The 25051-nt window shown below is 43.6% G+C and overlaps 1 protein-coding gene across 1 annotated transcript in view; it reads right to left on the bottom strand.

The window, feature by feature from the left end:
* Positions 1-25051, bottom strand: part of tmem178bb (transmembrane protein 178Bb) — a gene marked incomplete at both ends in the record, with an annotated part of 158602 nt that overhangs the window by 67749 nt on the left and 65802 nt on the right. Inside the window, one exon of the mRNA XM_080420672.1 lies at positions 3832-3945. Coding sequence (XP_080276798.1) covers positions 3832-3945 — 114 coding nt within the window. The remainder of the gene's footprint in view (positions 1-3831; positions 3946-25051) is intronic.

Here is a 25051-nt window from a genome sequence, read left to right as displayed (position 1 = left end):
ATACGCCCTTTACTGCATCTGCTACCGCGGATTACGCGGTGTCATGTACAATGACTGCTTTTGCGGATGGCAACTTACAATTCCTTTTGATGTTAAAAAATCCCTAAGCTACGGTATTAAAAAAAAAGAAAAAACAACTGCTGCCTCCCCTTCATCCTTCCCGCCTTGGAAAGAAAGAAAGAAAGAAAGAAAGAAAGAAAGAAAGAAAGGCAAAGCTGGAAATGCACAAAAATATGCGCACGTTTCACAGCCTGTGACAATGCACAGGGTTGAGCAAGGGGATATTGTGTATACCCGCAACAGTCTCTTTGATGTTCCCCTGTAATAGAAAAAGGATTTTTCGTTCCTCGATGTGTGGCTGTTTGCTGGGGCATTTTTCCGTGATTGACAGAAACAAATGAGTATCGTGTTCATCTCTGGGTCTTTGAAACAGCATCTGATGTCACTCCACGGTTTCCTCAAGCCCGCATAATGGGGAAGCAGGAAGGAATTGTCAAGCGCTCTGCGCCTGAGCTCAATTTCACACACTTTGCGAAAGTCGAGGCAAAGGCCTGTCATTTCAACTTAATCCGTACAAGGCAGCGTGCGGCGGATTGTGAACTTTTCTGAAGTGTAATAGCAAGGTGAGGTATATTCATGACCACTGACCGAGAGGGCAGCCAGGTAGGAGGGTTGGCTCTGGGTGAAGCGGGGTGTCTTGGCCCCATCTATAAAGCAGCATTACGGTGCTCCACATCCCGGAGCTCATTACGAGTGCACTGTCCCTCCGGACCGCCCCTGTTGGATGGCCTGCTTGTAATTTCTTATTAGCAGGTCATTCAGTGCCTTGATTTAATCTGGGAGACATTGGCCCCGTATCGATTTGGCAATGAGTGGAGAAGTGCGCTTAGCAGGGAGGGCTTTGTTTATTTACCCTCTTGCCATTACCTTTTCTCTTTTTTGGGATGGGTGCGGTTTTCACGTCCCAGATTGGAATGACAGGCCATCGGTCATGAGACGGTATGGTTATCTCAGACTGAGATGGCGAGCGGATAGGGCCTGGTAATAAGGACATTAAACATTTCCGAGTGGGGAAAGGGTGACCTTCCTGTCAAGAAATATGAGCTAATATAGCTTTCCCGAGCTTAACCAACATACTGAAGATTAAACATGCGCCCTACTATGAGCCATGATCCCATTCATATGCATATTTTTACTTAACAAAGACGAGCAGAGGCCCGCGCTGAGAACTGACCCTTTTCAAAGCACTCACATACGCAGCTACAGTTTTCTTCCTTAATAAATGTGATGTCTTTTGTCCTTAAATGGAAATAACAAGGCTTGTCTGCAGGGGCTTATTGGGGCTCGATGGTCTCCTTGTGGAGCTGTGCATTTGCTCGAATATGCTGAACTTAATTCCATAAACCGCTAAATTCAGAGTTGCAGACACATGCAGTTTTTCTGATTCATTGGCGTACACACTGGATTAAAGAAAAAGTGGAGGCTAACCACTTTCTGACTGCAATAAGCTTAGCTTTTTCATAATAGTCTTATGTCTGTTTGGGGTATAGTTTGCAAGATTACATACATTTTTACTTGGAGCGCTTGTATATTGGCTATTTTGGAATAGGGTTTGAAATGGGGTTAAGTGGTTGAATAAAATGTTTTAAAATATTATAGTTTAATATAGACATCGTCATCAAAATGTTATTTCTGTTTCTTTTTCTATTTGTTTGTTTATGAGTTTAATGTTAAACTATTTTTTTTTTTTTTTTTACGTTTTACAAAATATCGGTAGTCGCTGGTCTAGGACTGTAAAAAACTGGGAACGACGTCTGACCCAAAAATCGGGCATCGGTCGGGCTCTGCTCTACTACGGGGGTCAAACTAAGGGAGACACGGGGGACACGAGAGGGGGGAAAATGGATAACAGACAGGCAGCTTTGAGCTGTGTTCAGCCCCCATCACCTGACGGATGCTTCAGGGCTCCAACCTTGGCTCAGTGGACTGAAGAAGTGTGACAGTTTGGGGTCAGAGAACGTTACCACTTGACTCGCTGGCCACGTGGCCCAACACTCCACACGCTGCTGAAAAGGTGGAATTCACCAGCAGTACTATTAAACAAACGAATCGATTTAATCCATTATAATTATTATTATTTTTTTTCAAAATGTGTATTTTTTTAAAATCTACAAGCCACAATGCGTCGCATCACGTAGTTTATCGGGCTAATGATAATAAAAAAAATTATTCACATTTTTCGCGATGATTCAGTGATATATAATGAAATTAAGAATGCAGAGGAAAAGGTTCTTCTTGAAAGTAATCGATAGATGCATCCCTACACTATTGTAAGGTGATTAATGTGTCATGCAAACAGCACTGTCTGTTATGGCAGTGAAATACCAGGATAACTTTCATTTGATGCCATGTGGCATTCTGTTAAAGGACAACTTTGTTTTTTTACAACAAAGGTTTATGTTTTAGCTTGTAATTAAAGTAAATAAAAGATGAATGTTAAAAAAAAATCATTCGGGCAGGTGGCTAAATATGTCTTTTTTACAGAATAAAAAAGGTCCCGTCGTCTTTGATGGCCAGATGTGAGTTATTGGGGGCTAGAAGAGCTACTGTTTCTTGTCCACCAAATGGACTCTCCAATCAGCGTCCTCGCTCATTGTTTTGTGATTGACAGCGGAGGTAGGCCAATCAGGTGGAACCCGAGTGGTTCACACATCATTAATCAATACACCTTTCATACAAGCTGCTCGTTAACATCAGAGACAAACCAATTACTCCTGGTGATAATCACTGCAACCTAAAGTGGCTTAATTGGACATCAAAGGGCCACTTGGACATCAAAGCTACATTACTCCCGCCCAGCTCCAGCCCACAGCCAAAAAGCCAAACAGGCCCTCATGCCAGACTCACTCCTGAAATAAAATACAAATGAGATTTCTGGAGGGAGGGTTTACCAGGCTACCGATGAGCAGGTTGGGGCCTTACATGGTTACCTCCGCCATGTGAATGTGTGAATGTAATGCACATCGTTAAGGACTTTGGAGAAAGGTAGTATAAAAATGCATTTTTTACCATTAAATGAACCATTTACCACCTACATCATCTGAGAACCTGTTGCACAAAGCAACGCGACGACTCTATTCAAATACAAACTTGCCAATGGATTTTTTTTTCACAAAATACACCACCTTGAAGAGAGGCTATCCTCTTCAAAGTGTTGTCATCTCCTTCTGTTTGCTTTGAGCCAAAATGAAGGTTAGTGTGGAAAAAGGGTAACTGTGAATAATAAGCCAACTCATCTAATCAAATCATAGCTGTGCCGTAGCCCACGGTGAAATCTTATTAGCCGCCCGCTTAACTTTCGCTAAGCAGCAGGCCGCTGTAAGCTCAACGGGTGAGGCGGTCAATAAAATATGATCAGCAAGAAAGGGAAGAACATTTGAAGAACTCTCCACACGAATACATTTTCTTCCCCCAGTTCTCGGTGAAAAGAAAAAAGTGCTTTGTAAGCAATTCTTGCAGTGTGACTTTTTTTTCCCTTGACTTTATCAAAAGGCATCATTGAGTTTTGATCATTTTAAATACCCTCTTATAAAAAAAGGGACATTACCATGTGATATAGTGTGTAGCAGTTAAGTCTCCTGTCTCTGGAAAATCATGTTCATTTAACTCAGAGAGTGTAAAAACGGAACCAAACGGACCGTTAACGGATCTGTAACTCTAAGGCTGTGCAAATGGGACCAAATCGACCCTTACGGGTCGATTTGGTTCCATTTGTACACTCTCAGAGTTAAGTTAACACTCTGGATTTCCCTGTGTATATAGGGGACTTACGCAAGGAGTGCCACTCGTCCTGGCGGATGGTCTTGGTGATGTTGTAGGACAGGTTTTTGGGGATGGTAGCCGAGGAGTAGTGGTACTTGATGTAGGAGCACCTCGCAATGGAACCTGCAGAGAGGAAAAAAAGAAGAAAAAAAAGATTTTAAAAGTCAAGCCAACGGGACGTCCGTTACATGTCGGGCTGATGAGCCTGTGTGCCACCTCCAGATAAAATAATTGCAATCTTCTTGGGATAACATTGTTTCACGCCAGCATCATTATACTTTGAGAGGTTACGCTGGCAAGTCGTTATAATTGAATAAGCAGACATTGGCAAATGGCTCTCCTTTTCACGAGACAACAGCGGGCCAGTGGGCCCATTGTGCGGAACCCATTGTGTCGCCGCTGTGTGAGCAAATTCCACATTCATTTCCGATGACTTACATCTCTGACATAATGACTTGTCAGAGGCGCAATGTGCTCCCGAAAGCTATTAGCTAATCATTCAAAGGAGACCATTCAATAAAGTATAATTAAAGATCTTTCTCAGAGTGCCCGGGTGCTGGTGGAGTGTGTGGGACTTGTGTAGATTGAATGTTTTTCCTTGACGCCGAGGATCTGGGTGTCGCTGATAGTCTAAGAAAAGGCGCCTGAGTCCCCCCGGGGGGGGAAAAGTGTGTGAGCTACGATACTCACTTCAGCTAGTGAAGGGAGAAACTTTAGTAGCTGTTTTTGGAGAGAGGATGAACTTGGCCGTGTGTGACACCTGCAGCCTCAATAGGTATTTGGTTCTTATACCATTATTTTATTATATACTTCTACTTCATTCTTTTCCATTCTGTTCTCTTGTGTCCTATTACATTGTATTGTATTCTGCTCTGCGGTATTTCAAAATTCTGAGTAGCCAATTTTTTCTCCCCCTTTCTGTCTCCCAATTTAGTCGTTCTACCAATTAATTCCTCCCCACACTTTTCTGTGTCGCTACTTCTGTTGCACCCCTACTGGCTCACCTGCCAGTGAGGAGCCCCCACCGGGAGGATGTAGTATCTTCCGTCCTACTCCTCCTGTTCAGCACAGCACACCCCGCCTGACAGCCGCCACACCAGGCCATAGGAGTTGCAGTGACAAAGATATCCCTGACTTCCCCCTTCCCGAACTCGGCCAATTGTGTTCGTATAGATGCTCGGCTGCACCGGATGCACCGCGACGGATTCGAACCCGTAGACTCCACGGTGGTGGACAGGTACTTTAAAAGCATTTCTATTCTATTCCATTCTATTTTATTCTACTCTGCACCCAGGAGCTGTCTCAGACGGTAGTGAAGTCCCTGCCGGCTGCCAGTGCGTTTTTAGCCTTTTATTCAGAGCTAAGTTAGCTGTGTATGAGCAACACAACAAGCTCCTGCCTCGTGTACTCTCACACTACGTTGCTGTCGGGCAGAAACCTTGTATCTCCATATTCCAACTTTTTTTTTTCTCCAGAATTTACTGCTCTACTTCGTTATACAAGAGTATTAAGCAAAAGTTGAGAAAATAGCCGATCTACAAGCCCACGACGCGTCGCATCTTGTAGATCGGCTATTTTCACTACTTCTGAAAGTTTTCGTTCCATTTCCTGAAAAGTAATGTTTTTTGGTCATAGGTTTCACACCCAACAGCGGCGACTGGCAATGTCAAAGGCCGGGCTCCCAGGAAGGAGAAAGCAATGTCCAAAGCTCTGGGAGACAGGGGTGGGACGGAGGGACGGAGGCTCAAAGTAAGATCAGCTCCCACCCTCCCTTCTACCCCCCCCCCCCGCCCCCCTCCTCCCCTGCTGAGAAAGCCCTCTTGTCACTCACACGCTGCCCGAGCCCGTCCCTGCCTGCCTGCCTGCCTTCCCTGTTTCATTGTTCAGTGTGTCTGATGCAGCAGTAGCTTCGGGGGGATTAGAAATCAGCTCCTTCTGCACCCCTATAGATTCATGAGGCGAGAGATGGTGGTGGCTGGAGAGTCCACTCGTAGGAATGTAATTTGCTGGGCTGGTAGAGAGAGAGTGAGGGAGAGAGAGAGAGAGAGAGAGAGAGAGAGAGAGAGAGAGAGAGAGAGAGAGAGATGCCTCTTCCCTTATGTTTTGACACTATTACTCCATGTCCGCTCTAATTATCTCTGGCAAGGCGTGCGTGGGTTATACTGAAAATTGCATTATGGGTCCATCCTGGGAGATTTGGACTGCGCAAACATGGAGAACAAGGATACCCCCCTCCCCTCCCCCCTTCTCCTCCTCTCATCTCTGGCCTTCTGTCCCGCAGCTATGTAGGCATGCATGCAAGTACACACGAATGTACAAGCACATGCAAATGCGTACGCACGCACGCGCGCACATGCAAATGCGTACGCACGCACGCACACACACACACACACACACACACACACACACACACACACACACACACACACACACACACACACACACACACACACACACACACACACACACACACACACACACACACACACACACACACACACACATATTTCCATACACATGGGCTTATGCAAGTGCAGCACAAGGGACCCCGGCCGCTGACAATGGTAATTACCCATTCAGGGCCATCTCTCTATCTGTTGTGCTGTTGGCACCTCACTGCACACACTCAGAGAGAGAGAGTGAGAGAGAGAGGTGGAGAGAGAGAGGTGGAGAGAGGGGGGTGGAGAGAGAGTGGGAGAGAGACAGAGGGAGAGAGAGAGAGAGAGAGAGAGAGAGAGAGAGAGAGAGAGAGAGAGAGAGAGAGAGAGAGAGAGAGATGTATTTGATAAAAACCATGATGCCAAGCTGATAATAGGGGTTACAGTGCACATCCAGCCACACTGGCTACAGCTGTGGAATCACAAATGGAGCAACACTGCAGTCTGTCTCCCCTTGAAGCAATACACACACACACACACACACACACACACACACACACACACACACACACACACACACACACACACACACACACACACACACACACACACACACACACACACACATACACACACACACACCACGCTTCCTGGAAAGTGTCTCCCCTGAGCAGTAAAATCTATGGAGTGTTTTATGTCTTTACTCCTTAGTCAATGGTATCATAATGCAAACCATTGATTAGTCAACAGTGATCATGTGTGATCCATGTTCCATACATTCATTACACACGACTCGACCTACAGGCACCCACCACACAGCACATCTCCCATTACACCAGGGTAAGTAATCAGCCCTATAGCACCGGTGGTGGAAGTACTCAAATGTTTTACTTAAAGGACAACTTCACCCGTTTTCAACATATAATTGGTCCTCACAAATGCTCATTTTAATATCGTACCATTTTTGTCTACTCAGTCTGTTTCTCAGAGGAGGGCTGTGGACCGGTCAGAAACCTGCCGACAGTGACATAATCGATGGCGAATCCAAGCTAATTGAAACTGCAGGATTTCTATTCCTGGAAAGTTAGCAATTAATGGAAGCCATTGTTCTTACGTTTATAAAAAAAAAAATTATAATAATAATCTTAAAATAAAAAACCTGCCTAACGATGATGTCACTGGTATGCAGGTTTCTGAAATGTCCACCGTCCTCCTATGAGACACAGACCGAGCAGACTGTTTTATCATTTTATAAGATAGGTTGAAAATGGGTGAAGTGGTCCTTTCAGTAAAAGTATCAATACCGCAATCTAGAAATACTCTATTACACTTACAAGTAAAAGTCAGGTATTCAAAATGTACTTAAATACAGTAAAAGTATTTGCATCAAAACATACTTAAAGTACCAAAAGTATAGCCTGGTAAACCCTCCCTCCGGAAATCTAATTTCTATTTGATTCCAGGAGTGAGTCTGGCCTGATAGCCCATTGTGGGGGTTTCTAGTGGAATTACCAGCTAACCGAGCCTATCAGCGTCGTCGCACATCGTTCTGTGATTGACAGCGACAGTTGGCCAATCAGGTGGCGAGTTCGAGTGAGCCCAAAACACGAACGGCAGCCATCTTTTTCTGTCCGCTATAATCTCCGCGATTTTTTGACTTCAAAAAGCTCTCTAACTTCTATTTTGAGGCACGGAATTTACTTATAAGATATCGTTTGGATAGAATTTAGTTGTTTAACTTCATATATGTGGTCAATTAATCATGACAAAGCCTATTTAAAAATAAAAATTTAGAGAACCGGTAGGGGTGGGCAGTGACACCCATGTACCCGAATAAGGCAACCCATTTTGGGCTTGGCTGTCTCAAAAGTCCCGTTGACGTCACATTAGACTGGTGAACTGCTGATTGGCTGAAGGGGAAAAAATATCATTGGCTGAAGGGGTTGTCAGTCAACGGTATTACTTCCGCCCAACTCAGCCTGCAGCCAATATTGCAGAATGGGCGATAAGGCCAGACTCACTCCTGGAATCAAATAGAAATTAGATTTCCGGAGGGAGGGTTTACCAGGCTACCAAAAGTATAAGTAGGCTACTCATTACGCAGAATGTCCCATTTCACAAGTTAGAAAATGTAAAAAATAAAATAAGTTTATATAGGGCTGAAGTGATTAATTAATTAATTAAAATGATGACTAATGTATTTTAATAATAATCAAAATCCACAAAGTAACTAAAGCTTTCAAATAATAGTGGAGAAAATTTTAAAGTATTGAAAATTGGAAATACTCCAGTAAAGTAAAAATTATGTAAATGTAAAAGTAATGTAAAATTGTACACTACTTGAGTAAATGTACTACTGGTAATCAGCCGTAAAAAAAAAGTATAATATTTTGTCTTTGAAATGTAGTGTAGTGTAAAGTACTGAGCTTCCAAAACAACGAGATAAAATAAAATACTAAAGTAAAAAGTATACCCAAGTAAATGTATTCCGTCACTGTCCACCACTGCATCCCTGTGGCTTTGAAAACAACCTTGTCGTGGTGTTTGTGTAATAGGCGAGAGATGCAGCCAGAGCAGCCATCATCAGTCTTGGTTGATGGAGAGGCGATGGAAAGCTGGTATGGATTTCTTTACCCCCCCCCCCCACCCTCCTCCTCTCCGATGCCAGAGGAAGCCTTGGAGAACTGGAGCGATTTCAAATGGTCCAATAAAGCAGGGGTCTTCAACGTTTTTCAGGCCAAGGACCCCTTAGCTGAGAGACAGATGAAGCAGGGACCCCCACGGCACGACATATTGGATTCATGTTAAATGTGTGTTTTCAGAAATGTAACGACTTAAACCCTCAATACTTTGTAAACTTGACGCTCATCAACCCAAACGGGGGGTTTGCCCCCCCATTATCTGACTGGCTCTCAACTCTGCACCACTCAATACGTCTCACATGCAGCTACTGACTGACACCGCATTAAGAAGGCCACTTCAGTGGGAAGAGAACAGGATCTACGGAGCAATTTAAGCCCATTGACATTCTGCGATCATGGGGTTTTAAATGGCTGTTCCCATAATAACGCGACGGAGGGGGTGGGGGGGGGGATACAGCATGTTAGAATTCAGATGGCTGAAGAATGGGGGGCTGCACATAATAGGTGCTCATCATGAAAAAGCGTGGTGGCTGCGACTCATTCACATCAGTGACTTATCGTTCAAGCTAATCAATATGGTACACCGCTATCTGTTTAGGAGGACGAGCACACTCTCCCAGCCCCATTATGTCTGCATGGACTTGATGTCTTCGCCGTCGGGTGGAAACCTTGTATGTCCCAAACCATTAGGAAAAGAAAAGAAAAAAAAGAAAAAAGAATCTGTGTTCCGATGGATCCAATGCCACGCTCTTATTTGTTAGGCTGATTTTGTAGTTTCCCAGTTCAGGTTAAAAACTACAGCAGATTAAAAACATGGCAGCTACATGGCAGCTGTAGTCTGCCATGTTTTTAAGCAACACAGCGGCACCAAACAAATTAATAATGAGTGTGTTAGATTTTCATAGGTGTGTCCAGAGCCAAGGGCATGCCAATGTAATTTGTACTGTATACAGGTATGTAATATATGTATAAATATCACAGATAAGTATTTATTATAGATAGAAATTGACTAGCGCAGAAGCTTGTTATTGATATTTATCATTGATGGTTTTTATTTTACAGTTATTCTGAATTATTTGCTTTCATTTGTTATATTGTGCCTTATTCGAAATAAACATTTCAAATAAAATCAAATAAAATCAAGCCTGACATGGCCAGACTAATCCGCGGGGAGTGTTGGTCGGGAGGAATAGGACGAAGGCTCTACGTCCTCCCAATGGGGGCTCCTCACTGGCAGGTGAGTCAGACTCAGTAGGAATCTGTAGGATACCACAGCAGTAATGTGTGGGGATGAATACATTGGCATGATGACTAAATTGGGGAGAAAGAGGGGTAAAAAAAAAGAAGGAATAATAAAATAATAATAATGAAAAGTTGAAATATGGATGGTTTCCGCCCGACAGCAACGATGTGTTCAGGAGAGAGGAAAGATTATGTCAAAGGCATAAAAAACCCAGCTCAAGGCACTCAAGGTGGATTTTATAAGTAAAAGGCCTTCATTATATTTGGGCTGGAGATATTAAAATATACCAATGCGTGTTGGCTTGCGCCTTCTTCAGGGTGTAGTAGTGACCTACCACTACTACACCCTGAAGAAGGCACAAACCGGCACGCCTGTACTTAATATAAAATAAAATCCACCTTTTTATGCCTTTTATGCCTCTCCTGAATATTATTCCCTTCCATGAGCATCGATGGTTTGAGGGGTACCAGTAGCGCTCCTGTAACTTCTTTTTTCAGCAACAATGTGTTGTTGGCAGAAGGACCTGAAGTGGGATGTTTTTTTGGTGGGGTGGGGGGTGAGGGGCGGCAGAAACGCTGGGTCCGGTACACAAACACAGTCGAGTGCATTTAAGTCCAAACACTTCTGAGTAGATGAAAGAAAGGAAACCGTTTCACTTCTGTTGGCCCGAAAGTACCAAGGCTCAACAAGAGCTCTGGTTCCTGCCCAAACAAAAGAAAAGAAAAGAAAATCGAAAGTAGTGTTTGTCCGAGTTTTGTGCAACTCTCATCACGGGGGGTGGTAAGGGGGGCTGGGGCCGGAAGATGTTTAGGCTCTAAAGCATCTTTAAAGTCCCAGGGATCACCCCGCAGTACTTTTCTTCCCTGGATGAGGCATTCCAGACGCTGCTTGGCTTCCAAACAACACCGGCGGTTTAATTTGCCCCCCTGGCGTCGGTGCCAGACGACAGATTTCAGAGGTTTTTCTTTTCGTTCTCTTTTTTTTAGCTTGATGCTCAGACACTCACAAGCCCTCCTCCTCATAACTGCTTGCTTCCTCCACCAGAACATCTGCGAGATCAATTCCTGTTTTGACACACCATGCTGTGTATGTGAGGGATCACTTTTGTGCTTCTTTGCACGTGTGTTTATGTGCTGGAGCCCGACCGATGTCCGATTTTGGAGAGTCCTAGACCACCGATTACCGATGTTTTGGCCAACATTGCGTCACATTGTGAAGCGCAGTGAGCTTGAAGATCGTCTGTTTTTGGAAAACTTTAGAAAATCTTCGCCTATAATAATGACATGCCCAAAATAGAGACGCCAGGCTGAAAGCGGTTGAAAAAAAACAGGACACATGGGCTGCAAAAAAGTAAAATACTGACTGATGCCAGACGACCAATATATCAGTCTGGCACTATTATGCGCCCACTAGAATGCATAAAAGGGTAGCACACAACAATGCACAATTTAACAAAGCACAACCCAGAACGATCACTGTGAATCAGGATATATAGCCTGGCAGTATGACGCAAGTAACCTTCACATATCTTGGACCCTTGCAGGCTTGCAATGTATCCTGGGAATGACCAGGCACAATTCACACAAACCTGCCTGTAGTGCCTCCGGGTTTGATGGGACCTGAGCCTCCTTTATCACAAGGGCATTTCCCCTCCTGTCCCTCCCCCTCCATATACCTCCCCTTCTCCCCCGCAGGATTAATAGTGACAATTTTCTACGGTCCCTGCACGACAGCTCGACTGGATACCAAAATAAATCCCAGCATTCTCCATGCTTGCGTGTGTACCGACAACAACCACGGCGCCCGGGAGAAATAGGGACACCGCTGTGCGGCATCGCACAGCTAATTAAGGGAGCATCTCTTTATTGTGATGGTGTACTTTAAGTGACTTGTTGGCCCTCATGACAGGGTTTCAATAGAAACCAGAGGTGTAAGTCGTCTTGCAGCATGCAAGAGTGGAAACTCTCTGCACTCGAGATCAACCGTTGTTTTTTTTTCTTCTCTCAACCTCATGGGAGAGAGGGGAAAGAGACCTTATGTTGGGACCACTTTAACCACTTGAACCCCAAGCATCCATATTCTGGGGGGGGGGGGGGGGGGGCAGATCTACAAACTCACAATGTGTCGCATTGCGTTGCGTTGTGTGCTTGTAGATCTGCTTGTAGATGTGCTAATGGTTCTCAACCTTTTCTGGATCAGGGCCCTCTTGAAAATATTGAAAGCATTCGCGGCCCACCCATCTGACCACTTAACACGGCAGCCGAATGGCTAAATGGTCAGATGGGTGGTCCGCGCGGACCATCAGACCATTTTTGTTTTAATGATAAATCAATTGATTGAGTTCCACCTTGTATCAACGGAACTGACTTAGTATACTTTGTACGTTCTTATTTATTGCTATCACTTTTTAATGTTAATGTTATATTATCATTGCAATCTTAAGGGTTTTGGCAATTATTTGGGAGCCCATTTGCAATACCCTCGCGGCCCACCAGTGGGCCCCGGCCCACAGATTGAGAACCACTGGCTTAAGTGGTTAAACCTGCACTCTATACCCCCCGCCCCCCCACCCCTCCACCCCCATCATCTCGCTCTGGACAGGAATATTGGCTGTGGTGTCAGATAGCATGGGCTACAGGCGTGTTACACTGTGAGAGAGCCGGAGGAAAAAAAAGGCTCATCGATAGGCTGTCTGACGAGAGGCCATCTCCTGTGGGGCCCTTAGGGCCAAGGTCTGATCACTGAGCATTGATCAGGCTCGATTTTCTGGGTGGTATTCGTATTACACCCTCTGGATCAATTAGCCGTGGAAGCAATTGACTTTAACATCGGCAACTCCTTGTCATGTCTACGCATTGTTTTTTTGTTTTGTTTTGTTTTGTTTTGTTAATAATGTCACATAGGGCTGCATGCCAATTAACCGATTTGTTTTCTCGAAACCGTCATTCAGAACGAATCACAGACCAAATCTTACTCATGAGTTTATTCGAATAACTGAGAACCCGATTTTTTACCTGGAAGAAAACAATCTTGAGTTAAAGACTATTTTCATTAGAACTTGATGCTATCAAGTGCCTGTTCCCAGGTGTGGACAGTACTCACCATAATAGTCAAAGTATAGATACTCCTGGTCATATTATTACTCAAGTTGCTCAGTCAAATTCGTAGTTGAGTTAAACTACTGGTATACTTGCTTTAAAAAAATACGCTTTTTAAAATAGTTAACTATTTGAAAGTATAAATTAAAAAGTTAATTTTCTTTTTAATATCAATGATTTGTATTGAAATATAGAAACCATCCCCAATTCTTTTTTTAAACAAGTACAAAATAGCAGATCTACAAGCTCTCAGCGTGTCGCACCGTAACGTGTTGTGAGCTTGTTGATCAGCTATTTTCACTATTTTTTAAATAGCGCTTATGCAATTTTGACATAGTGGTTAATTCATAATGTATTTTTTTGACGTTTTATAAGGTGAGCTCAAGTAAAATACAGATACTGTCCGCCAATGCCTGCTCCCGACAACATAGAGTCGCCAAATGAGTCACCCGTTTACTTAGGAATAAGAAATAGAAGACTGAATTAATTTGAGCGTTGCAAAAGCTATGATTTGTTTTATATGCTCGTCATTAATGTGGTGGGGGAGGGGACGATACGCCATAATACTGTTTTAGTTACCCCATACAGGTAGTGACGTCACCAAACGCACACAGCAAAAGCCTCAAGTGTCAATTTAACCCTAAAAGCGTAAACATAGACACAAATTGACAAAGGAATAATCAGAAAAGGGGTGGAAAAAGAGCGTCTGTGATACCGGTTGGGCACATATCCTAAAATGTATTCACGCCTCAGGTAATCCTGTCTTCCAATTTAAATATTTATAGAGGGATAAGGCACTATTCAATGTACTTAAAAAATAAAAGGGGAAAAGAAACCCAACGTTTCAAATGCCGCTATCAGCACCACAGCTGTGACCCATTTACAAATATTTACCTGAGGATGAGCAATTATGTATTCAGTCCAAACATGTCACTCTGTCCTCCAGGCCCTTGAGGACATGAGTGACATGAACAAACATTCTTCAGCCACGCTCAATGCTTATTTATACTTGTTTATACGACGTCGTCATGTGCCGAAAATAGCAGGTCTACAATTAAGTTCACAGTTGGTGAGATATTTTCGTCACAGGACCAGTGGTGGAGGGAGATATTTTGCTTAAAGGAGTACTTCACCCATTTTCAACCTATTGTATCTTCATCTAATTGCTCTATTGACTAATGCTCATTTTACGATGCACCATTTGTCTATGGACAGTTCAGAAACCTGCCAAACAGCAACATCATTGGTAGGAAGGTTCAAATTTTCATTATTTTCTATTAAAGCAATTAGAGAGAAGGCTGTAATCGTTTCTATTAGCTTGGAATCCCCATAGATGATGTCACTGGTAAGCAGGTTTCTGATCTGTCCACAGAAATGGTGCCATCTTATAAAGAGCATTAGCTAGGACCAATAATATAAATATTATGTTGAAAATGGGTGACGTGCTCCTTTAAGTATACATAGCAATATAACAATGTACTAATACTCTATTACAAGTAAAAGTCCTATATTCAAAATGTTACTTGAGTACAGTTACAAAAGTGTTGTGTTGGCATCAAAGTGGTATACATTACTTACAGTACCAAACACAAAAGTACTCATTATGCAGAATGTTCACATAGGGCGGCTTTCCATATACATGGACTTACCTAGCCCCACCCCACACCGCCCACCACAGCGACGGTTTCCACTACAATGAAGTGGGTAGAGTGGTGTGTAAGTGGTGCTAAACTGGTGCCTAAAAAGTACCCAGTCTTGGGTAGGTCTGAGCTGGGCTAAGCGGGGCTAAAGCTGTGATAAAGCTGATTGGTCGGCTCACAGCTGTGTCTGTCCACTCAGGTGTCTGTAAAATGTAAACACTACGGTAGCAGTGTTGCCATGTCCACTTATTATAAGCAACATTGGGCTTATTTTTCTGTAAAGTTGCTTGTAAATATTGGTAGTACTTTTACTCCACTACAATTATCTGAAAACGTATTAGTTACTAGTTACTAGTTACTTTTCAGATATAAATGATTACATTATAAAACATACATTAAGCCCTATTTTATACCTAGGCTATTTGAAAATAGCCGATCTACAAGCTCACAACGCATCGCATCATTGTAGATCTGCTATTTTCAAACATTTTAGTACTTACTTTTGGTACCTTAAGTACATTTTGATACCAATAGTTTTTGTACTTTTACTCAAGTAATTCCAGACTTTCACTTGTAGAGTGCTTCTACATTGCAGTATTGATACTTTTACTTAAGTAAAACATTTGAGTACTTTTTCCACCACTGCTTGTTTCTAAAATGTAGTTGATTATTTGGGGCTTGTTTCATATGTTGTTGAAACCAGTGGTTCTTAAACATTTTCATGTCAAGGACCCCCAAATTAATATGTATTTGTCAACATTATATATGTATATATTTTTTTTAAATAGCAGATGCACACACTCACAATGCGTCGCATCGCTACGCGTTGTGAGTTTGTAGATCTGCTATTTTCAAATAGCCGTAGATAGTCGCTTCTTTTGGGATTGTTTTCATAGACCTGATTGCTTATTTTTTTCTGCTAAACCTGGCAACAATGAATGTGCGACGATACACGCTAATAATGTTTTTTATATAAGTGATGGCAACGTGTTTAAACACCACACAGGTCTTCCCAACAATAGCGAAGATTAAAGTCAGGGTGAACATGGCCAAATAATAACTTAAGAGCCAAACTAGCTCTGAGGAAGCACGCTAGCATTTAGGCTAACCCTGTAGCCTGAGGCTAAGTTGGTGTGTTAAAGAAAGGGGCGTTGATTTCCTTCGGGAGGGGAGGGGAGGGTGGGGATTTTGCGAGTGGGGACTTTTGTGCAATGGAAACGCAAGACATTTTGAAGCGGTGCGGTGCGGTTCTGGACTGTACTGGACAGTGTCGTGCTTATGCTGTGATGGAAAAGCGGCTATAGATTATTGGTAATGCGTAATGTATTCATCACTTCAGTGTTTCAGCTGGTAAAAGATTTGAGAAAAAAATATATATTTTGATGTCTTTATGTGTTGCTGGGTAGATTAACCTACCACAATGTGTTGTGGATGCGCCGCATTGTGAGCATGTACATCGGTTATTTTCGGCATGCGTCAGTGTCGTACCACAAAGTATAAATCGGGCTTCCATGTGAAAGAACATTTAAAAGAGTCGGCTTTAGCAAACACGAAAGACTAGACAATAATGGCGTCCATGGGCAGCTTAGTGGTTAAGACCTCCACACGGCCGCAAATACACTGAGGATTTTACTGTGCGCCAGGCTGCAAGTGTTCTTCAGACTACCTTTTTTGTCTCAGTAGTCTCTTTTTGTTTGTTTATGTTCTTTCTTTCTTTCTTTCTTTCTTTCTTTCTCTCTTTCTTTCTCTCTTTCTTTCCTTCTTTCTTTCTTTCCTTACTAGGCTTACCTTACTTCCTTCCTTATTTATTATTATCTTGCACATTTTCTCCCAATCTTTTGACAGTTCCCTATGACTATACTGCAGTACTTGCCGCAGCATGGAGTCGCCATGTTTTCACCTGACAGCGAGGTCTTCCATCAGGACAGTATAATTACCCACAGAGGTTCCAAGCTATCCCCCCACGGCCACTGAACAGTCGCCCTGAACAACCAGCAAGGGTCACTACCAGTGCAGCGACAAACGCGCAATCTCTTTGCCGGCTTCCCACACGCGGACACTTCCAGCTGTGGGCGTTGGAGAGCCCAGACCCTGGTCACTCTCCAGAAGCAAGCGTTCTTGCACCGATATGTTTGCTTCCCTAACCACTTTTAACCTGCCGCCCCTATTTTGGGCATGTCATTAGAGGCAACATTTTTCATAAATAGCTAAAACTGCCGATGCAATGTGTTGTGAGCTTGCAAATCAGCTTTTTTATGGCGACATCGTCGCACGACTAAGTATAAAATAGGACTAATTAGGAGAGATAATCACAAGATCGCACACACTGGAAAACAAAAACAAAGAACAAAACAAAAAAGGGGCGGGGGGGGCTCTCCGTGGTAATTTAGTCAAGTAAACATACCAAGGACCTCGCACCACCCGCTGCGCTTTTGAAAAAAGGCGGTGTAAATAACTGGAGGCGCTTTTTAGGGGGAGCTCCTTTAAGTCCTTAGATGTACATGAGAACAGGGAGCATCATACACTCCCACTGATGCACTTATCCATGAAAGCAAGAGCCGGGGGATGAGAATGGAGGAGTAATGCGACGCGAACGCTTGACTGATACATTCAATATCTTTCTCCATCAATCACCTTAACCCCCCCCTGTCTCTCTCTCTCTCTCTCTCTCTCTCTCTCTCTCTCTCTCTCTCTCTCTCTCTCTCTCTCTCTCTCTCTCTCTCTCTCTCTCTCTCTGCTCGCGGTCGGCCCAGAGCTGTGTTGCACTCAGGCCGTTTGGTTTCCTCTGCTCGGGGGGAGTGCCACATTAGTCACCATTACACTGCTCCTCCTCCAAGTTACTGTTTGTCTCTGCGGATGCATGGCGGGGAGGACAGCAGAGAAAGAGGAAGTCTAACCCCCCCCAAACCGAGGGCATTTTGTTGCACCGCAAGACACACTACTGTGAGTTACATGACATTACACCCCTTCTCACACACACAGACAGAGAAAGAGAGAGAGACAGAAACAGAGACACAGACAGACAGACAGACAGACAGACAGACAGACAGACAGACAGACAGACAGACAGACAGACAGACACAGAGAGAGAGAGAGAGAGAGAGAAGGGGAGGGGGGGGTTGTAGTGTGGGCATATTGCTCAAGCTCCCCCAAATGGATTTCTAACTCAGTCATTTTATCCAAATTGCCCTTCAGCATTCTGCAAACATCTCAGAAGCAGACATCATTTCCTGCCTCTTTACTGATTATGACTGGAAGTGACTGCAGCATCACACTGGAGCCGTGTGTGCGTGTGCGTGTGCGTGTGCGTGTGCGTGTGCGTGTGCGTGTGCGTGTGCGAGTGTGTGTGTGTGTGTGTGTGCGAGTGAGTGTCCCCGAGTGTCCGTGCGCGCGCTTGTGTGTTATGTGCATGCGTATGTCTTGTGTGTGAGAGATTATTTCTGTGTATGTTTATGCGCTCAAATGTGTGGATATACATGCAGTAAGTTTGCATATTGTCGGCATGTGCGGTGGCTATTTTCAGAGCATATTTGTGTGTCTTTGTAAGTGCGTGCGTGCGTGCGTGCGTGCATGCGTGCGTGCATGCGTGCGTGTGTGTGTGCGTATAATGCCTGTAGATTTGTGTATGAAAGAAAAGGGGAAGTGTTTGTGAGTGACAGAGCGAAAGAAGACTAATATGATGTTTTCCTGGAGCGCTGGGACTTGACCCCTCCTCCGAAGGCTAATGCGAATGTGTGTAATGTTTGGTGTCGTTCCAGTGAAGACCTCCTTGGCTTTTGATGTGGAATCCAATTGGTTTTCTCAACTGAGCCAACATGGACTCGTGGACATCTAGGATGTCACCAATGCGTGAAATTACTGCGGCCGAGGCAAATGAGCAACTAAAACGCACGGCCACATGTTTTTGTTCTTCTCAAATTAGGCTAATGCAATTCGCAATTCGTGGTTGGAAAAAGTTAAGTCTTCCAGTGCCCTTATCTCTCAAGGCAGATTCTTCTAACAGCTGAATCTGTCAGCACCACTGCCGTAAACATGTAATGTTGTTGTTAGGAATAAACACAGAAGCACCGGGGAGGAAGTGGACTATGAAAGGGGAGGAGCCAAACCGAGTTCCTGTGTCCACACCAAAAAAATGCTTTTTTTTTAACGAGAGAGAGAGAGAGAGAGAGAGAGAGAGAGAGAGAGAGAGAGAGATGGAGAAATGCCTCCAAATAATGAATAGCCTTTCTCTCTGCCCCAGCAGCAGAGCCACTTGCAGACCCTATACATCAGTGGTTCTGCAACGTTTTTAATTTCAAGGACCCCCAGTTTTTATATGAATCAGGCCACGTACGCTGATTTGATACAATTTTTACGGTATCTCTGGGACTTACACTGTAACGTAGTCAGTGTTCATTTAACTCACAGAGTGTACTAATTCGTTCACTCTCGGAGTTACAGGCCCATAAGGGTCCATTTGGTTCCTAACTACTAATCATTTAGCCGGGGACCCCCCTGGAACCCCCCCCCCAGGACCCCATGTTGAATTGAATCACTGCAACACACAACCTTGAGCAGAGTAGCTTTTCCTCCGTATGTCATCAGCTTATTCAGAGAGACAAAGCAAAGTGTAGGATTCTAACAAGCAATTGCATCACATTCACTGCTGTCTTTTTTTCCATCACAAAGCCGTTTTGTGACCTAAAGGACCGCTTCATCCCTTACATAACATAACCTCATGTAATTTGTCCTAGCTAATGCTCATTATAAGATGGTACCATTTCTGTCTACTCACTCAGTGTTTCAGAGGAGGGCTGTGGACACTTGCCTACCAATGATGTCATTGATAGGTCAGGTTTGGACATTTCAAACAAGATTTCAAACTAACTTTTTTTATTCATTATTTTTCTATGTATGCAACAACGATGGCTTTTATTTCAGGATGCTATCTTTACAGGAAGAGAAGGCTGTATTAGCTTATTAGTGTGGAATCCCCATCGATGATGTCATTGGTAGGCAGTTTGTCCACAGCCAACCAATGAGACACAGTGAGTAGACAGAAAGGGTGCTTATTTTATAATGACCATTAGTGAGGACCAATTATATGAAGATAAGGTTGAAAATGTGTGATTTCTTTCTCTATTTTAGTGTGACACCGTCACATCGATTTGTCCATATTAGAAACACGCTTCCCTTTTGTCCAATTAGTCGAACAAGAAGAAATCGGTAGAATAATCGCTAAGAAGGTAATCGATACTATACTGTATAACTGTAATACGAGCAAGTTAATTGCAATCACCTAGCTGTGGTATAAAAAAAAAGAAGCATGCATGGGAACAGGTGAATGCAATTACTGTAACGTCTTGGTAAGTAAAAAAAGAATAAAAAAACAGCAACCAAACAGCAGTGCTGGGAATCCCCGAGGAAACAGGGTTGAGAGCCGCACTGTTTAAAAACACCCTGGCATACGCGGCTGTCAGCATCGGCATTAGAATGCACACATAGCAGACTCATTTACCATGATATCCCTTAGGCCCTGTGGGGAGCCAGCTGCCTCTGTCCCGTTCACTTTGTCAGTGGTGGAAAGTAACTAAAGTACATATACTTGAGTACTGTTCTTAAGTGCCAATTCTTTAGGTGCTTTGACTTTACTTGAGTATTTCCATTTTTCAATGCTCTATATTGCTGCACCACAATACATCTGGGAAGCAAATGTTGTGCTTTTGAACTTTTAAACATTACAAAACAGCAACATTGTGAGCTTGTAGATCAGCTATGTTTGAAAAAGTTTGACACGTGAAACATTTTTCTTTTTTAAATGGGCCATTCATGATTACTTTGGTGCTGTAATGACGCCCTACTTTTAAAGGTACGGTAAGTGATATTGTTTTGGTTGAAACAAGCGTTAAATATATCTATTTTCTGATAGAAATCATTGCTATGGAGTGTTTCTTCAGTAACACAAGTCTCCCGGTCTCTCCAGCTCTTTAAGGTTACAGAAAATGCAGTTTCGGGTCAGGATAGCCATTTTAGTCAGGAGAGAGAACTCACACAGGATACAGGATAAACAAGTGCATTTGGAAGTGATGCTACAAAGAAATGAGCTGACTGAAATTGGCAACCCACCTGAAAATGTAATTTATTAACGAGCTGGGGGGACGGGGATAGCGATGATTGTGCTTCAGCCTTTTTACTTGTAACAGAGTAAGAGATGTGAGTATTTCTTCCACCCCTGCACTTTGTGCCCGTGGCAGAGTGTTCTGTTGGACAGCCTTCCACCAGATGGAATGAGGTCGTGCCACAGTTCAAGCCCTGCGTTGGCCTGGTTTATTTTCTACACACACACACACACACACACACGCGCACGCACGCACGCACGCACGCACGCACGCACGCACGCACGCACGCACGCACGCACGCACGCACGCACGCACGCACGCACGCACGCACACACACACACACACACACACACACACACACACACACACACACACACACACACACACACACACACACACACACACACACACACACACACACTGTCCTGTTGGGATTAGAGCGTTCTGGCGATGTGGATGCACAGCTGGAGGAGACTCCCCTGGTGGGGGGAGGGGGGGATTCTATAGCTCAGAGATTCTCAGTCTTTTAAAAAATATATTATTTCAAGGACCCCCCAGTTTGATATTCATTAGTCCACGGACCCCTGGTTGATACCTTTTTTCCTCCTCCTTTTTTTCTTCTGGGACCCCAACCTACACCGTATATTCCTCAGTGTTGATCTCTCTCTGAGAGTGCTCGAATGGAACCAATTTCGTTCCATTATCAGAGTTACAGGCCCGTAAGGGACCGCCTAGGGGTTATGAGGAGGTACTGCAGGGAACACGTGAGAGAAAGTGGAAAATGGAAGGATTTATTTCAGGGTCATGTAACATGTTTAATTATTAAACATTGACAAACTTTATCTGAGCCTGATCTGAAAAGTGTGTGTTTAAATGTTTAAAGATTCTTTTGTGCGAAAATAGCAGATCTACAAGCTCTACAAGGACAACGCCTCGCATCGGCTATTTTCTAATATCCGATGGATAGAGGTTAAAAGTGCACATCTGACCTATAGCTTTTTTGGGGTTGTTTCCATAGACCTGGTTGCTTATTTCTCTCGCAACATCTTGCAACACTGCCTACAGCACTCCTGTATGGCATGGCAACATTATCGACAGCAATAACTCTGGAGTGTGAATGGGACACGTCAGACCCCTTTTGTGTGAGCTAAGGACGGCCACAGTTGCTGTGACTACTGGCAGTTGGTCACAGAGTCGTCGTGACTGGGTAATTACCGCTGTTAGAGGGTGTTACTTATAGCCTAGCTGCCTGGAGCCCAGCATGTGCGTGGCACTTTCACAATCCCTCTGCCAGGCAGACGACAACGCGCCGAGGGAAGTGACATAAATGGAGGGGTTTGGTTAAAAAAAAACATGACCCTGTAGTTTGGTTTGGGGGGGGGGGGGTGGGGGGTGGGGGGAGAGGGTGGCGGGCATGTCACATGTTTTGGTTGAGCTCCCTACAGACTAGGGGGTTTGACCGGACTTTATGCTTTCAGTCCCCATAGTTCAAAGTCTTCTTTGAATTATCATGATATGCGTTTTTGTACATTATGGTGACATGGTCCCATTAATTATAATTGATGATAAGGTAGGTCATGCTTCTAGGGCTCCTACTGACTCTACTGAGTGAGGACCCGCCCTCGCTTGCCCTTCCAGCCAATGGCATTGGCCGGACATTCCAAGAAGATTTGAATTAGCTGAAATAGTGGCTTCAAATCTGTAGAAACCAATGGTGCATGCATGACATCACCGTTAGCTGTGTCCATTCTTTTTACAGTCTATGGCAGTGACACAAAACTGAGAGTCAAGAGAACATCATCACAAAAAAAAGTACACAACAGTATACTCCCTGTACAGTAACCTGCACTATTCCGAAACAAAATACACAAGTCTCAGTGTCATTACAGTATCCTGCACTATGAATGCATAGCCAATACTTACAATTAAAATGTCTATGCATGGCTGATAAACACAATCATAGTGTTGTTACAACATCAGCAGGATACACGGATACCAATACATTCAATCACAGTGGCATTTCAACATTCAACTGAAACACAGTAATTTATCAGAATTGAGCACTCACGACATGAGGAAGGTAACGCCACTATGTGCCTATCTGTCCAAGGCAGCGTCTCTCTGGGAGCATCTTCATCAACCCTAGCGTCCCTATTCTGGGCATGTCATAATAGGCGAACATTTGGCAAAAACAGGTGACTATTATCGGGAAATAGCCAATCTACAAGGTCACCAATGTTTGGCGAAGAGATTTGGTGTACAATTTACAATGTAGGCATTTAGCAGGCACTCTTTATCCAGAGTGACTTACAATAAGCAAGGTAAACACATGTACTGTACATCAAATGCCTAGAGTAGGGCCTCAGTAAACTAGGATCACAGGAACCTAGCATCAGTCTAATACAAATAGACAATGGTGCAGAGGGGGAAAAGGAGGGGGACCAAGTTTAAACCCCTGGTGGACACTAGATAGGGGATGGCAGTGAGGGAGAGCGGCACTTGGGAATCGGAAGGTTCTCATTTCAATCCCTGGCTACCCCTGGGTTTAACGTTGAAGTGTCCTTGAGCAATACACTGCAACTCTAACTGCTCCTGGTTACTGTACTTGGTGCCTTGCATGGTTTCTTCTGCCATCGGTGTGTGGATGTGAGTGTGAATGTAAAGCACATTGGATAAAGGTGCTAGATAAATGCTCCATGTTTTTACAGTAAGTGGTAAAAGATTCTGGTTATTAGATTGAAGTGAGAGGAGTGACACATGAATCCTTCACATGGCCTGTTACCCTTAAAGGTCATTACACACCGGCGATTATGCGAATATACGCAAAATTCGGACTTGTTCCGAATAATTAAAAGACGCTTTTTCGCTCCGCGAAACTGAGGTTATTTATTCGCATGAAGAATTCGCCCCGGTGTGTAAGGACCTTTAGTCTTGACTAACTCCTCCCTGGCAGTGCCACTTCCTCAGCAATAACCAATTAAAGAGCAGTAAAAACTTGCCGCTGTTGCCCCATAAAAAGCCCAGTAGTATTTTTATGGTAAATCCTGCTCTTCTCTCACAGCTTAAATTCTCCAATACAGCTTCAGGGCTATAGGCAGACGAGTTGCCTCACTGTAGTTTCTGTACATTTCTAGTTTTTACAATGTGGCTCTGCAGGAGGCAATGGTGGAAAGTAACTGAGTACATTTACTCAAGTACTATTTTGAGGTATTTTCCTTTTACTTTACTGGAGTATTTCCATTTTTAAATACATTTTAGTAATACTCCACTACATCTCATGAGGCAAATATTGTAGAATTGGAATTATTTGATAACTTAAGTTACTAGTTACTTTTGATTATTGTTATAATACATTAACCACTTCCGCCATACATAGACTATGGATATTTGAAAGTAGAAGATCTACAGAGATACAAGCTCACGTGTCGCAACGCTATGTGAGTTTGTAGATCTGCTATTTTCAAAATATTTGCATAATGTTTTTATAAACTTGTACTTTTACTTTTGTTACTTTAAATATATTTAGATGACAATATTTATGTACTCTTACTCAAGTACATTTGACTTGTAACAGAATATATTTTACAGTGAGGCTCTACCGGAGGCTAGGCGTCTATGAGAGTGTGTGTGTGTGTGTGTGTGTGTGTGTGTGTGTGTGCAGAGCCGTCTGGGAGAAATGCGGGGCCCTTTGCGAAGACCCCATCCCCGCGGTCCCATCCCCTCGGTATAACTCTTACTAAAAGTGAATCTGTTCACTTTTTTTTTTCGTTTTTTTTGCGGGGCTCCCCCAAGCGCGGGGCCCTGTGCGACCGCACCGTTCGCACTACCCTTCCTGCGGCCCTGTGTGTGTGTGTGTGTGTGTGTGTGTGTGTGTGTGTGTGTGTGTGTGTGTGTGTGTGTGTGTGTGTGTGTGTGTGTGTGTGTGTGTGTGTGTGTGTGTGTGTGTGTGAGAGTGTATGTATGTGTGTCTGTGTGTCTGTGTCTCCAAATTTAACTTTTTGCTTGTTTTTTCTTGTACGTAAATGAATGCCCTACTTCGTCATAATACAGTGTCACACAAAAGTACCAAAAAATAGCTGATCTACAAGCTCAAAATGCAGCATTTTGAGCATGTACTGATCAGCTATTTT

Source organism: Gymnoscopelus braueri (genome assembly GCF_963280865.1).
Source record: "Gymnoscopelus braueri genome assembly, chromosome: 23".
Classification (NCBI taxonomy): domain Eukaryota; kingdom Metazoa; phylum Chordata; class Actinopteri; order Myctophiformes; family Myctophidae; genus Gymnoscopelus; species Gymnoscopelus braueri.
This window is presented reverse-complemented; position numbering and strand designations above follow the sequence as displayed.